At 36.1% G+C, this 16,243-nt stretch overlaps 1 protein-coding gene across 1 annotated transcript in view; it reads right to left on the reverse strand.

Annotated features, from left to right (window-relative positions):
• The window catches only part of IPO5 (importin 5), a 36,311-nt gene that overhangs the window by 9,202 nt on the left and 10,866 nt on the right, over window positions 1-16,243 (reverse strand). Inside the window, exons 7-20 of the mRNA XM_010006336.1 lie at window positions 16,070-16,190; window positions 12,565-12,652; window positions 9,540-9,646; window positions 7,528-7,652; window positions 7,349-7,438; window positions 7,082-7,255; window positions 6,646-6,864; window positions 5,337-5,420; window positions 4,396-4,528; window positions 4,182-4,303; window positions 3,567-3,663; window positions 2,885-3,057; window positions 2,336-2,447; window positions 1,702-1,757 (exon numbers count right to left, since the gene is read on the reverse strand). Coding sequence (XP_010004638.1) covers window positions 1,702-1,757; window positions 2,336-2,447; window positions 2,885-3,057; window positions 3,567-3,663; window positions 4,182-4,303; window positions 4,396-4,528; window positions 5,337-5,420; window positions 6,646-6,864; window positions 7,082-7,255; window positions 7,349-7,438; window positions 7,528-7,652; window positions 9,540-9,646; window positions 12,565-12,652; window positions 16,070-16,190 — 1,701 coding nt within the window. The remainder of the gene's footprint in view (window positions 1-1,701; window positions 1,758-2,335; window positions 2,448-2,884; window positions 3,058-3,566; window positions 3,664-4,181; window positions 4,304-4,395; window positions 4,529-5,336; window positions 5,421-6,645; window positions 6,865-7,081; window positions 7,256-7,348; window positions 7,439-7,527; window positions 7,653-9,539; window positions 9,647-12,564; window positions 12,653-16,069; window positions 16,191-16,243) is intronic.

Consider the following 16,243-nt stretch of genomic DNA (forward strand, 5'->3'; position numbering starts at 1 on the left):
CTCTTATATTTCTGCTGCCTTGAGGTAAGGACTACATAAACACATTCTGAGAATGAAGGTGTATATCCAAATGTCACTCATTATCATATGCTAATTCTGACCATACGGCAAGTGACATTCTGGTCCCACTCCTACTTTCACAGAGGTAATGCAGACAAGTCTTCAGAAAAGCATCTGCAAGGTCAAATATGAATGAAAGTATTTTTTAAAATGCCTTGCAACTCTGTTGCAGAGTACAGATTCACCTTTTCTGAACCTGCTGCTTGCTAGCATTTTCTCTCATTATCAGTACAGACCGACAAAAAACCTCACAAAAAAACCAAGCTTCCTAACTTACCATCTACAAGAATGAACAGTGAATACTGCAAATGAGAAAGGGAGAAAAAATATGGAAACACTTCTGGCTCAGAACCCGAGTTTGTTATTTTTTGATCCCAAGCAGTATGTAAGAACCAGAAATCTATCCTTTTAGAATGCTGACCTAATGTTCCCAAACAAAAGGGGCTCAGGAACTGCACTGCTATTCAAGAAAGTATTTACATATGGTGCAGGATCTATAGAGGCATATTCTGCGGTCTGCATACAGGTAAAACACATGTAAACAAACTTCACAATTCAACTTCACAAGCTTCACACTTGACTTCTATGTAAAAAAATTTCCCAGTTTTAAAATTTACTGAATATCCTTAATATTTCAGGTTATAGGCAGCAACTTGCTATTCTTTATTATTCTTTCCACAGCAAGCAGTATTTAACTACAGTGATTGTATCTCTTCTATAGTCAGCTCCACTACAAACTAAAAGGTGGTTCAGTATCTGGCAAGCAAGTAGACACTTTGTTACTCTCTCCTAAGCAAATACATTATGCGAGCTGTGCATCCTGCTGCCCACCTCTGATACTGTTCTAGGTCTGTTCTTTTCAAGACAGGCTCCTGACCTGGTATCAGAGTAAAGGGTAAAAGTCCCTCTAGGTCATCAGGCAAGAAAAAAAAGCAAGTCAGCAGGGCTATGCCTTAGGTTATCACCAACACAGCATTTCACAGCAGACTATTAGATTTCATCTCAGAATTGTTTGAGAGAATGAATAATATTAAGAGCTATATCCTGAACTTTCTCCTTCAGTGTACCAAAGAAACCTTTTGTATTTTCTAATTCACACATGTAGTATGATACATTTTGTACTGGAAGCTTTGAAGGAAAATGGTAACTGAATGTTCTCCCAGGAAGAAGTCATTCAGAGGATGCACTACTGAGCAGCATAGCATATCAGCTTGGAGAAGAGAAGGCTCTGGGGGGACCTCACAGCAGCGCCCCAGTAACTGAAGGGCCTACAAAAAAGCTGGGGATGGACTTTTTTCAAGGCCTTGTAGTGAAAGGACATGGAGTAATGGATCACAACTGGAAGAGGGGAGATTTAGGTTAGACATTAGGAGGAAAATCTTTAGTGTGAGGGTGGAACAGGTTTCCCAGGCAAGTTGCAGAAGGTCCATCCCTAGAAGTGTTCAAGTCCAGGTAGGATGGGGATTTGAGCAACCTGGTTTAGTGGGAGGTGTCCCTGCCCATGCAGGGGGGTTGAAACTAGATGATCTTTAAGGTCCCTTCCAGCCCAAGCCATTCTATGATTCTATGACATGATGATCCGTGTAATGTATTTCCACCTTGATGTTTTATCAATGGAAAAACCTCCCCAAACGAACTTACTTCATCTTGTAATGACTCTTCAACTTGTTCATCGTAGTCTTCATCTTGTCTTTTCACTAAATTAAAAAACAAATATTAAATAATACATTTCTAAAAGTGCCTAAGAAGTCTGTGAAAGGGAAAAAAATTACACAAACTAACTTAGAAAATACGAAAAATAGCTGAAGATGAGTTTTCAGTCATTAACAGGCTTCAAAGAGCTTCCACAGAAAAACTAGTAGTATAAGACAGCTCAGTTTAAGAACATATAAAAGTGCATGAAATGAACACACCAGCTTGTCCACAAGGATAAGGGCATAGAAATAAGAACCTACTATTGCTCTAAGAAAACTGCAAAGACTTCAGATGAAAAAAACACCAACACAGAAATGACATCACCATAGACATGTGCACTATCTTCAAGTAAATCTGTCCATCAACTTCTAATTAAACTGCAGTATTTCTGCAAATTATGTCACCTCCATTCTCCCAGAGCTTAACAATATAACTCATGGACTCTGTTGTTTCAAAGCCCAATTGCCTTATCTAAATATGCAAATTAAAACTGAACTAAGCTTTTTCTTTTTATGTTTTCAGAAATTATTAGGAATTGTGGTTTGAAGAACAGCCATAGTAGGAATTTCTGCTAACTTACCCTGTCTTAATTCTTGATTTTTAAAGTGCTCTTCCAGTTTTCCTTTCAGTATTCCTCCAAGTTCTTCAAAGTGTTCATTGTTAAGGCATCCATCTCCCATTACCTCAATGCACTAGTGAAATAAAATGATAGTTTTTCAGCTTTAGGCTACATGAGTAGTCTCAATGAAATCTAAGGACACAGTATTATTACATGCTCTACTTCAAGTGATGACCATCAGAAATAACACTAACAGAACATTCATACTGTAATCTATGCTCAAATAATACAAGTGAAGCATGGTACCATTCTATTTTTCATGCACATAACTTCAGTGGTTTGCACTTAAAATGAATACAATTGGTAGTTATTTTAGATTAATAGTTCAGTATTTTGGTTCTTGCAAAAAAAGTACAGCAAAGTTTTTCAACCACATATAACAATACTTACAGTCAACCCAAAATTCATGCAAAGGAAGCCTTGCATTTCTTCCAGCCATCAAACATATCCTTTCTTACCACAAAAACCTATAAACAGTCATGCCACAAAATTTGTAAGAAGGAAGGTTACCTTTGCAAAAGAATGCATTATTTCTGAGAGAACATCTGAATCTGGTTCTGTCCCAATGGCTTTGATGAGTGCATCGCACATGAAGTGCCACATCTGTGTCAGGTACTCCGGCCCACGAACTCTCGCACATTCAAGAAGCAGGGGCATTGACTCTGCTGCTGCCACTCGAACACGTTTCGTTATTAAGGAAATAAAACAATAAAGGCCAACAATAAAGTGCTTAGAATTTAAGAGCCCACCACAATAATGCAGCTATTAGTTTTCTACCTGAAAGGGTGGGTGTTTTTCTTCATTCTGGTCCAGTGCATTTGATTTCTTAATTAGATACAGATTAAGATCACAGGAAAATTAAATTGCTTGCTATTTAAAAGTTGTTTCAAGCCTGTTCCAGGCCATGACAGAAAAGCTATTCAAGTTCTCCACTCTTGGCACAATCATCATCTGCTCCACTATTTGCTTTTAACACTATAGACATGCATATTTAAAAAGAAACTAGGTGGAAAAGTAGGATACATTGCCTAAAATACAGTGTGTACAACAATGTTCTCAGAAATTATTTCTACTATAAAGCACCAGAATTTTTTAAAACTAACACCTTCAATTCATTTAGGAAAACAGTAAACACAACTGATTCTTCCAAACTAAGTGTCTATTTTCACAGTAGGATTTGTTAATAGGATATCATCATGGAAATAGAACTTCAACAAGGGAACCATCAGCTTTACAACTTGCTCTGTATACTCCACAAATCCTTCCTTTAACTCTTTTGCATAGCAAACCTGAAACACAAAGCATGAAAACACTACCTTTAAACTGTTATTAATATTATTCAAGTATGTAATGGTGAGAAAGATCATTAGAAGTTTAAGTTTTTAAAATTTCTTTTACAAAACACGCAATAATCCATTTACCTACGCCCTCCACTGTGGTATTTTAAGAAACCCTGATAGCAGCATAAGTTCTTACTCTTACTTGTGTGTTCTTCAAACAAAATTCAGAAACATCAACATTTTTGCAAAAAGGAGCTACTTTTTAACATCTCCAATTCCTTAAAAGTTTTGCTAACAAAGGAAAACTCTGTTCTTCTTAAAAACTGAAGCTCCAAACTAAATAAACTATTTTTAACCAAATAAGCCACATGCCATGAAGTGTTTGAAATGCAAACTTAACATTATACCCTGAAGAAAACCAGAACTATTTCATTTGATACCACAAAGAATATTTTTCATTACAGATTTTGGCTTCAGACTCTATTGTCCAGCAATACCTAAATCACAAAAATTGTCCTATTACCCACCAGCATCTGGCATGCAGTTGCTTTTTCTTCAAGACCTGCAGTCTTAATTCCAAAACTTTGCTGATCTCCAAGGTTTACAAATTCCCAACCATCATCATCGCTCATATTCTCCATATCTTGTGCTGTTACACAGAAGGGGAAATAATAAATCTGAAAGTGCTACAAAACAATTTATTTCAGTATTTCTTCAAGTGAAACACTATCTTAAACTTACTGTCTAAAAGAGCTACTTCAGGTTTAATAGATGCAGTCTTCATTAAAGGTCCCATGACAACAGGAAGGTACTGCTGAAATTCCTTTCCAAGAATTTTACACATTCTGGCCCATGCTGAGATCATGTAAGAAATCTAGAAAAGAGAAGAGTCAGAATTTTCATGTTCCACATTTTATATTAATGCATACTTAAAAGGAAAGCATAAAGGAAGAACATGACATAAGATTTTTAAAAATAATTTGTCAGCAGTACATAACATGTATTTCAAAGAGAGCTCATCCAGTATGCAATCCTTATAAAAATATGTCTTCAAAAGACACATCCCAAGTCTTTATTTGTAACAACACATTGACAGTACCTCTGATCAAAGTTGCTATACAGGTAAAAATGAGACAGTGCAAGATGTACTTCTAATACAATAATGACTGTCTTGAAAAGAAAATTACATTTTTTTTCTGAAATGAGTAATTTCCTGAATTAAAATGATACAACTGAGTCACATTCCTGAAAAAAACCAAATGGTGCAAAAAAGAGTGCAGTACTGTGTTTTCAGAGGAGTATTTGTTTTTGGATGCACAAGTCAAAATAGCTCTCCACTCATTAGAACAGCTGTCTAACAAGCCTTGTTGAACTATTGATGACATCAAGGGAATAGGTCATACAATGCCAAACTAATAGTTAATAACAGACAAGGAATGATTACCCACCTGCTGAAATTTCTTAATCAAATATACATCCTAGAAGTCTCATTTCCAAAACACATTTCTATGAAAGTTTCCAAGGCCATCTTAGGGCCTCAGTTTTGCTAAGACATGCTGAACAATTAGTCTGAAGGTGTAATTACATTGGAGGAGGTGGGGGACTGAAATGTCAGACGTACAAAGAACATTTTTAATACTCATCAATGAGCTAAGCAATATAAAGACACAATTTTAATGTACCTGGGGATCATCATCTTCTAGATCACTGAAGTCTGTCTGTGTCTTCAATAACAGCTGCATTACATCTGATGCATCCTGCATAAACTAGATATAAGAAACAACTATGTTTTCAAAAGCAAATTAAAATGGTACTCTCCAAAGACTTAAATGTTCACTTAAATTTTTTGGTGTTATGTTCAACACACTATCAAGATACAAACTAAAGCTGCAAATAGACTGAAATGCAAATAAAAATTAAAACACAAGTTCTTTTCTGGAAGCAGCACCAAGTCATTCTTGTCTCAAGCTTCACTGTACCTCTGTTCATATATTGGAAAGTAGAGCACTAAATAAATAAATACTAATACTCACTAAGAAAATCTGCCAATTCAAACTTCCCCAGATCTCATCCTTACGATTTTGACTCTTACAGAACTGGGATAAAAGCTGACAGCATGAGCTACTCTTACTCACAAGTGGGTAGTATTTCAAGTCACATCAGATGCCCTATTGATGTTACATCTACCCTTTTTTCACTTCCCATGTTCCCAGTAGTCCTCCAATAAAAATTTATTCAGCAACAGTTGTGTTTAAAATTTTAAAATTTAGTTCCATGAATGATAAGTGTTCTGGTAGTGCTTCTAAGTCAAAGGAAAGGGTCAGCAATTTCAGGGGGGGGGTTATTAATATTTTCATACTGCGCACATCACGTTACTCTACTTTGAAGTGTGATTATCTGTTTTCTTCACTAGATAAAATGATAATCTGTAAACTGTAATGCAAACTTACCATTAGAACATCACTTAAGACTCTTATAAAGTCCTTTCACAGTTGTTTCTTGGTACAGAGACATGTTTAAACCAACTTATAAAAAAAACCAACAAACCAAAACCAAACCCTGCCAAATGCATCAAGTCTCATGACAAACAAGTATTTCAAGTTCTATTACAAGCACATTTCAACTTTTTCAGGCATCTGCATACAAAATCTAAGTACGTTTACTTTGAACCACATACATTTTACCCACCATTCTGACACTGCCTAAATCAGATGCTCCTGTATTTCTCTTGAGGAAAAAAAAACCAAATACCAAAAAATACTCCCTTTCAACGTTGCTCAATGACAAGAATAACCTAACATACAGTATTTTCCTAAGATTATATTGTGAATTTGTGAATCTAAACAGCAAGACAGTCACCTCAGAAATTGACACACATGGAAACCAGCAATAACACAGCTATATGTTTAACAAGTTAATATGTTAATACAAAGTTAACACTGTAAAAAACAAAGGCATTTTAAAATGTATTTAGACAAGACCTAAGCTTACCTTTTCTTTACCAACAGCAAGACCAATTAGGCTGATGCATTCAATAGTTTTTCCTCGTAAAAGTCTTAATTCCTTCTGAACAGCATTCTCAACAATGTGTTTTAAAGAAGGCATAAATAAGTCATAGTAAGGAACAAACTTCTCCTCTGCTGTATCTGCAACTGATGCAATTGAAGTCACAACTTGCTCCAAAACTAGCTTAGTGCCTTTCTGTATCAACTTGGAAAGAGGAAGAACAAAGTGTTATACTTTAAAGCACATTTTCTACTCCAAAGCATGCCAAATGTAAAAATCTGTTCTTACATGTATCCTAATTCTTATCAGTTTAGACCTACATCAACAGATACGTATAACGGCTTATTTCAGAGTTCTTAGCTCAGCTATACTTATTCTGTGAAGGTTACCCTCCATGAAATGCTTGTTCAGTGTATTATACCTCTTGCAATTTTATCACCATAGTGGAATGAAGATGTTTCACTAGATTATCCAAATATGGAATAAGCAGTGACTTGGGACAATCTTCAGTGAAGTTTATGAGTGCTGCAGCTGCATGGGCTTGAACACGCTGGTTGCCTTGATCCTCCATGGTTTGCAGGAGAGCTGCTATAACCTGAAAAATAGATGTTTATTTTCAGAAGAACATGTTTCTCAAAGGGACAGATTTCTCACTACTCCCCCCAGTCCCTACTATCCTGCTACTTGCCTTCTCATGAAATTTCTTTTGAAAACCAGGTGCAAAGTCAGTTGCCATTTGTCCGATAGCATTACAAGCAGCATATCTTACTCTTGGATGCTGAAAAAGTATTTACCCCAAATAGTTAACAAGTAGTCATGACAGTAGAAATGAAAACATTTTAAAATCAGTATTAGAATTATACTCACAGGATCCTGAAGGAATAACAAAACAAAATTAACTATCTCATTTAAAATTCCCTCCATCTGTTGGTGGCAACCTTCTCCAATGGCTGAGAGTGCCATCAAGCCAGCATGTCTGTACTTCCAGTCAGCTACAGAACAGTAAAAATTAATGTTATACACTTTGGAAACTAAAAAGCACCACAAAAAACAAACCAACACCTTTTGAGGGGTGACAGGAGAAAGGGCAGAGAACAGGAGAGAAAAGGAATTTAACCTGCTTGATTAAATACTTTTCACTTTTCTTTATACATACTCCCAAAGATGCACAAAAAATTGACTATGTAATCCAGGCCAAATACAGACCTACAAATAAGAATTCTTAACTGCTGATACAAGTATGTGCATAGTAGTAACATCTGGGAACTGCATTTTAATTTAATTAACTAACCAATGAAACAAAGACAAAATTTCTTTCTTCCTCTCTCCCATTTTTTAATGGTACCAGAACAGCCTACACCTTCTTTAAGTCAGGAGGGGGGAAAAGGTCTAGTGAACCAACCAATATCTGTATTTAAAACCATCAGTACTAAACTTTACAGCAGTCTCCCTAAAACTGTTAAAGTATAGAAACATTCCACTTATAGATGTAAGGCTTTCCCTGCCTCTAAGTCCTATTACCTATTTTCTGACTAGTGGGTATTGTTGAAATTATTTTCCGTGCACCTCTCCTTTTTCTTCAGGAAAGCGAAACAAAAGAGAAACACCAACATTTTTGAGTTTGGGGATTTTTTGTATGTGTGTTTTTTGTTTGCTTGGTTTGGTTTGTTTTTTTGTTTGATTTCTGAGAGTATTGATGTTTTAATCTACATGTGATCTTTCTTTCCACCTCTGTACCAGTGAGAGCCTCTGAACCAAGCAATATCTATTGCATTTTTCTCTTCCTGAAAGTACTAATCGTTATGAAAGCTCTGACCCAGCAGAAAGAAATCATCACCCATCAACATGACTTCTTCCCTTGATAGAAGTCAGGTCTTCCAATTATTAGACTCCACTCCTTTCTGTGGGTACTACAATACTAGGCATTTGCTAGCCTTGAAGATGTTAGCACTGGAAGAGTCAGGTTGATCTGTTTACTTAATAAAATAATCTTTACAAAACAATTTAATCCCAAACAGGCTTTTCAAGTGTTCACATTCTTCAGGTGGTACCTTGAGTAGGCCTGTGCTTCCAATATGGCAATGGTCTTTCCTGGGCTTGGTTTTAAATCATGAAAGTAGAAGTACTCAGAACTTCTGCATTATCTTCTACTCCAAATGCTCAAAGCATACGTCAAGTTAAAGTGCATACGACAAATGCACAGCTTTTTTTTGAGTGACTGCCTGAGCAAGCATTACAGGTATTTTAAGAGGAAAAGCAACATACAAAGCAACTGATAAGAATATATGGAACAACCTAATGAAACAAATACTAAATTCAAATACCAAAAGACAAGACCGCCTACCACAGAATTCTGTATTTTGGTCCATCAAATTACAAGAGGAAAAAAAGGAACAAGTTTTCCCCTATGCACTATAATGTATTAAAATTTCACTTAAATGCAGCACTTCTGAAGAAGCAAAAAAAATTATCTACAGAATAATAGGTGGCAGCTCAGGCACACTTAAGAGTGCTGTGGAACACTGCATACAGATTTAGAGAGAATATTCTAAAGTAAAAAAAGGTCTTTTCTTATTTATATTAAATTTGCAGACTGAGGTTTTAAAAACATGGAAAATAGTACTGTTTTGGTTTTGAAATCTGTGTTCAGCTATCCATGTTACAGTAAAATGTTGTAATGTGCTGCATATAAGCTTAATAATAAATCAGTCTAAGAAAAGGTATAAACTTCCAAGTTCATAGCATTTACAGATTTTGCTGCTGAAATAAAAAGTGGGAGTGTATAAAGATGCATCAAGAAGCTAAACATGAAGTTTTAAGAGATATTAAAGCTCCTGGAAAGGATAAATTGTAAAGAAAAAAAAAAAGCAGTTACTTACGATTCTGAAGCATTTGCATAATATGTTCTTTAATCATAGGTAAAACAAGTTTTCCTCCAAGGCCACATGCCATCCTGTCCAGTGCGCTCTCGCCAGCAACTGCATTGCTAAATATAAGTTGCAGAAATAACTAGTCTGATATCTACAATAAAATATTCCATCAAGGCACAGAAATGCCTCTTCCTGCAGTGCTAGCCTTCAGACTCTTGCCACCTGAACACACAAGTCTCCATAGGTAAATAAAGCATACCCAAGCATAAAAGCACACACCCAGTCACAAAATTATTATTTATCCTCCACCTAAACATTTATTACTTGTAGCCCATTAAGTCTAGTAACAAAGAAACTTGGGCCTTACTAGCACTGAAGACATCATATCAATCACATATACCTAGAAAGCTTAAACTAAATTTGCAACAAATAATAATACTGGCCATCATCTTTCAGTCATCAGAACGCCAACAAGTCCAGACTATGAATCAGTTGAACCAGCAGAATTCCAGCTTTGGCACATTAGAGACCTTCCTTGCGTGGCAGCATCATCAGTACTCTAGTATCATGTTCTCTTCTCAATGACTCAGACAGAAAACATCCAGTCCAGGTAAGGATTTTGTGACTCTCAGCCAGTTCCAGAACTAAGAACAGCCAAATATTACTTGTGTAAAGTGACTTGTTCCATTAGAATTATTCCCTACAGAAAGTTCCCAGGATGCAGATAACTACTGTTACAGTCTGGGTACAGCTAGCACCACTATAATAACTCAAGGTTATTAGTCCATCCTAGACACACATGCTGATGGAAAGGCTGAACAACCCTCTTCTTTCAAGTATCCATCAGCTGGGTCTATTACACTTCAAATTGTTATGCCCCAAGACTCATTACAAACCATAAACAGTCCAGAAACTCACATGCTGTGAACAGAGGTGTCTGTACAAAGATACCGACAATGTTGCATTTGTTCTTCAGATTAGTTATGTTCAAATATACAGACACATCACCAGCAAAGCAAAAAAGCATGGGCACATGGGTTTAGATTAAAGCAAACTCACTGAAGTTCATGGCAGCTTTCACCTTAAATTACATCCCTTGAGTTCTTTATTCCCACCGTTAACTCACACATTCAGCTTGAAGAAATAAAGACAGTCTATCTTAGAAAAATGACCACATACCTTCCTGCAATGTTTGCAAGGCTTTTGCCAGGAAAAGAGGAAGTTGGATTAACCTTTTCCTCCTTTAGAATTCCACTGCTCTATTAAGTCAGAGCAACAAAAAACTGGAAATGCTGAAATATTCCCTGTTGCTTTTGTGTAGGCTGACTCACATCCCCCTTGGTCAGATTCAAACACACCCTAACAAGGCTGGAGCCTGTTTTCTTGGACTGCACAGAAATTCCAATCTTTTTATGAAGATACAAAGACTCAAGCACCAGAAGAAGTTAGAATACACATCAACTAATCAACAACTCCCCAAAAGGGTGAACTTCAGTAGTGGGAAACAGTAATATGAGTGAACCTGAGAATGCAAAAAACAGACACCACACACAATCACCAGAGACTAGCTGATGTCCATTATTCTGTGTCTAAGCCTCAAGCTCTCTATTACCTCAGAGGGGCAAAGGAGCTACATTTCTCCTTTAGGTTAAGGTTGCCAAGCATAACTTGTTTTCTGATCTTTGCTCACGCTACTGGCAACAAAAAAAAGGAAAAATTTTCATGCTAAAATCCATAGGCAACTAACTCATGTCAAGAAGAAGTTATTCTGCTGACAATAAAGAGAAATTGGCATGCTTTAAGTGGGTGATTCAGAGTACTTCCTAAGCTGTCTAAAGCAGGCCATCTGAATGAACTTCTAACAACCTGAAAGGCTTGATGAGGATTTTAACTTCAATATTCTATTTCCCCTTGAAATTTAGCTGGATGAAACGATTCAAATACTTGACAAACATGAATGCAGTGCTGTCTGACAGTTCTAACTGTATGGCAATATTTTAAAGTTGTAGAAATGAAAAAAAAAAAAGGCTCTGGTCTACCACAGGAGATGGGAAAAAAGGGTTATTTTCAATTCCATAATCAAGGAGAACAAAACAAAGTATTCCAAGTCAAGCAGAGATTCAACAGGTTCTTCCATAAATTCCTGTGCATTGGCTTTGCAAGTGTCTTTACGTGTCTGATACTAGTGGAAGTCGCTATACAGTTCAGTGGTAAATCAGTATCTCTTCTATTACTATATGCCTATTCAGATCTCAAAGTGTTCTGAGACAAACTGTTTTGAAACATTAATTATATCTGAAGACTTGAAGGAGATGCCAGATGTGGCAAAAAAGTGTCTAGACTGGCAAATGAACATCCATGCCTTTACAGAAATGTGGAGCAGTTATTGCCTGCACATGTTTCTGCTTCCTTCTACTTCAACTGTAATTAGACAAGAGCAGATGTAGCAGGTTGCAATAGACCAACACACTGTCATTCTAGTGAAAAGTTGAAGTCAACTACAAAGGATGCAGAAAAAAAATCAAACCAGAAAGACTGGATATCTTTTGTAGATCTTTCTCACCTAAGACAAAACAAGATAAACTGCTGCTAGCCATACCAAGGGATTTATCATTGCATTTTTGAGCTAGATTAAATCCAGGTCAGTATCCTTCATCTTTGGTTCCAGGTAACTCAGGATAAGCCCTCAACGTAAAGGATTAGGAAGGTGACTTCTGAACTGAGTAACATAAATGGCAGAAGAAATTAAACTTTGAGAAGTTAAAACAGTGCAAATGGCAGACAAGAGGATATGCAACTTGTAGAAGTAAGTAACAGCAATACACAAATACTGTCAGAATGTACTTACTTGCTGAATAGTACCTAAATAAACCATGTATAAATCTGTCTGAGAATGATCATATATACTCATGACTGAGTGAACAAAATTAGAAGTCACTTGAGTAAAGAAAAAGTAATGTATTGCAGTCATTTGCATGCTGCACCTAAAATTTGCCTTCAGCCACAGAGTCTTGATAATTAGTTTCATAGTTACCTGTCAAAATCATCATCTTCAAGCTCATCTGCATTTGCCCAGTCTTCATCTTCTTCCAAGTCAACCATCATTGTTAACATTTGAGGAACTGAAAAAAAAAAGGTTTTAAACTCAGGTTGCTTTCTTAAAATAGATTCTTAAATAACAAGCATAAATTTAAAGTTTTCTCCTTTCAAAAAACATTGAAGAAAAATAACTCTTCTTCCAGTAGCAGATAACCAATACTATCAAACTGTATCATCCAATAACTTAGAACAGATTTTAGGAAAAGTATTTCAGAACATTCAGGTAACGAGTGAAAAAAAGTTGAGTCTATTTCTTACCAAGACTCCTAGTGCAATGCAAGAAGTTTTTAAAATCATGAAGACTGTAAAAAGCAAATTTCTTAATAAAGTCTAAGTTCCCTGAGTTAAAAATAGTATGATATGCTTCAAGAACTCATATATTCCTCATTATTTTGCTGAAACACTGACATCATCATTTGAATGTGTACTGATAAAAGACTACATTAATTATGCTAGAATAATAGTCAACCCTTAGTTTTACTAACATAAATTGTTAGCTATATGTACAGTGGTCACTTAGCATAAACCTTTACATTTACAATAACGTAATGATTTAGAACTTGGGATTTTTTCCTCATTTAATTTCAATTTTTGTTTTGTATCACCAAAATATCTTGCACATAATAATCCACCAGTTTTCTACTTCTACCTCTGGAGACTGATTCTGTCTGCTCTTAGTGTAAATCTTTATTTCACGATCTTTATGATAATGTTCAACTACTATGCAATAAGCAACACATTCTTCTGGGTTATTCTCACAGGAGGAAGGAATGCAGTGATTTATTGTAAGCCTGCTTGTTTCTGTGCACTTCAGAAGCCCAAAGGGTGAAAAGTATGCCTTGCACAGAGCAAAGTGACGTGCTTTCAAGCATTCTTTACTTCCTATTACACTAACCACTCAGAGCAGTCATTTGAATTCAACATAATTTAGGCAAAAAACAAGGGTTTTTTTCCATCAAATTCTCAACCTCTGAGCTTTAAAAATATTTTTAGGACAGCTGCCCTTAACAGCAACCTAATTCAAGAATTAATAGGCAGAGAGTAGTCTGCACAGTAGTGCTGCTGCTGAGATTTACTGCAACTGATCAGGTGTATGGCCACTGGTGAATTTCATAATATACTTACACACTACTGTAATCTACTACAGAGGCACAAACCTAAGCAAACTCACCTCACCATACATCTGGAAAGATGAGAAACCTCTGGTCAAATTATGCGAGAAGAAAATATTGCTCACTGACAGCATTGTGTGGCAAGTAAAGACCAAATTATGGATTGCTTTGATAAACTCTTCGACATGATGCCCACATGTCAGAATTCTATAGTTACTGGTCATTGAAAACAATATTCTCAAAAAGAAATATAACCCATAAGCTTTTTAGATGCAGACACTCATAAGCACACTTGAAAGTGATAATATTGTAACACTTCTGAAATATGGAAGTCAACCACCATCTGCCACAAACGCTATGAGTTTCCAAAAACTTTGTCATACTGTTGATTGCTAATAATAAGAAAGGCTGAGAACAAACTGTCATCCAAAGCTGTCTGGTCACCATTATATCCAGAACCCGCAAAAGTTTGTAAACATGTTGCTTCTTCTTGATGTTAATATGAACACAGTTGTTACTAAGTAGCTTTATAAAGAATTTTTTTTAAATGTAGAATTGTGCAATAAACTTTCAACATTGTCCCAACAAGCCTCCAGAATTTTAAGTACTGCCAATATTTGGACTGTTTACAAACAAGCTAAGGATGAGCCCACTAAGGCTGCTTCTTGTCAGAGCATGCCCTGCCTCCATTTTTTGGAGGCTGAGCAAAACTACAGCCAAAGATAGGCTGCAGCTCTAAACTGTAGGGAAAGAGGAACAGAACACTGCTATCTTGCATACCGAGCTCAAGGAGGGATGTCTGAACCCACATGGATTCCTGAGCAGAAGACCAGTACACAGACACAGACTTACTCCTAAATTAGCATCATGTTTAGTAAAACCAGCATAAGATGACAGTTTTGCCTAAGACCCGGTTCTATCTGTGAGGATCAACTGATCTAGCAACTTTTTAGTTGAATAAATATAGAGAGCCTTTTAAACTAAGGCACAAAACCAAGAGAAAAGGAGCATTTTTAGCTACCATTTTCTCATTCTCTGAACATAACTTTTACCACACCCTGCAAAATAGGTATCTTGAACCTTAGTGAATTAAGAGCAGTTTTACAATGGGTTGCAAACCAAAGGCACTTCATTCCCACATGGTGCCTTATCTTAATGCAATATCTTAATACAAAGACTTCACTCCCAAACTGCAACTTGCAATCCGATATAAAAGTATTGTGTTCTAAAGAGATAGGAGTTACTTCTCCACTACGCTGTCTGACCAGACAAGAAACTTGTAATGATTTGGGGGACTAGCAAGTGTCAACTGTTAATACTCCCAACAAGCTACATAGCATGCTAAATATTTTCAAATTCCAAAATATATTTTGAAAGAATCTGTTCTTTCAAAGACTATTCTGCAAGTAAACAAAACTTCTAGTCAATAGTTTAAACACTTAAGCCAAGCTGATCCAGTTCACAATATTTTCCATAAGTTTTATTATTATTTTAATGACATGTACACATTCAACTTAACCCAGTCTGAGCACACAAGTGAAAAAAGTTGCCTTTTAACAGACCGTCTTTATGCAAGTTTTAGAAAACAAGCAAGAATCTAGACAGATACAAGTGTGACAGACAGGGAAAAGAATAATTCCAAAAAGCAGTTTAAACTGCTGTGTCAGTGCCCTGCTCTACTCACAAAAAAAAGGGTTTAAATGGCAGAGATATACCAGTGTATTCAGCACTGCTACTGGGGCTGTCCAGAAGACAGTTATTTTTAGTATCTCAAATAATAACACATGATTTTAAAAGTGTCTCTGGAAAGAATTTACAAACCACATGTTAAATGCACTAATTACACTATCTTTAAGTAGTTATATAAGCATCTGATATTTAATTCACAGCTTCAACTTAACATCAAAGCTCAATGTGCATGAATTCTTTCAGTCTTTATTTGCCAGCACCACAGAGTATGTGGCCTACATACCAAGCTTCAAATGCAGAACCTCAGAAGTAAATGCATCAATTTCTTTTTTTTTTTTTTTTAAAGTACAAATTTCCAAAGTCAATAGAAAAGCATGAAAGTAGTATTTCCCTTGGAAAACAACCTATGAAGAAGCTACTGTATTTGTATTCAAGTTCTTGGTGGCTGCATTAACACAGATTTTTGAATGAAGGGTCATAATAAGAAGGGTTTTTTTCAATAAGAAAACTCAGTGGTACCTACAGTTACCAGCACCAGCAAACTGACTGAGATGTGGTTTTGCAACTACCTGCAAAGTCAGTTTAAGGCTGTAAAAGAAGACAAATTGTTTCAACAAGGAAAACTATTAAAATACTTACTGGCTTGTGCAACAATGTTTGTATGCCTTCTCAGCATAGCAGCAGCAGTTTCTGACAAGGTCACAATTACTTCAAGCGCCAACTGACGCTGCATGTTACTGAGACTGGTATCTGCACATAACTACAATCCAGAAGATGAAATAGTTAGAACAGAAGTTTTGGGATGGAAAGAGT

Source organism: Chaetura pelagica, unplaced genomic scaffold, assembly GCF_000747805.2.
Source record: "Chaetura pelagica isolate M959 unplaced genomic scaffold, ChaPel_1.0 scaffold29, whole genome shotgun sequence".
In the NCBI taxonomy this organism is placed as follows: domain Eukaryota; kingdom Metazoa; phylum Chordata; class Aves; order Apodiformes; family Apodidae; genus Chaetura; species Chaetura pelagica.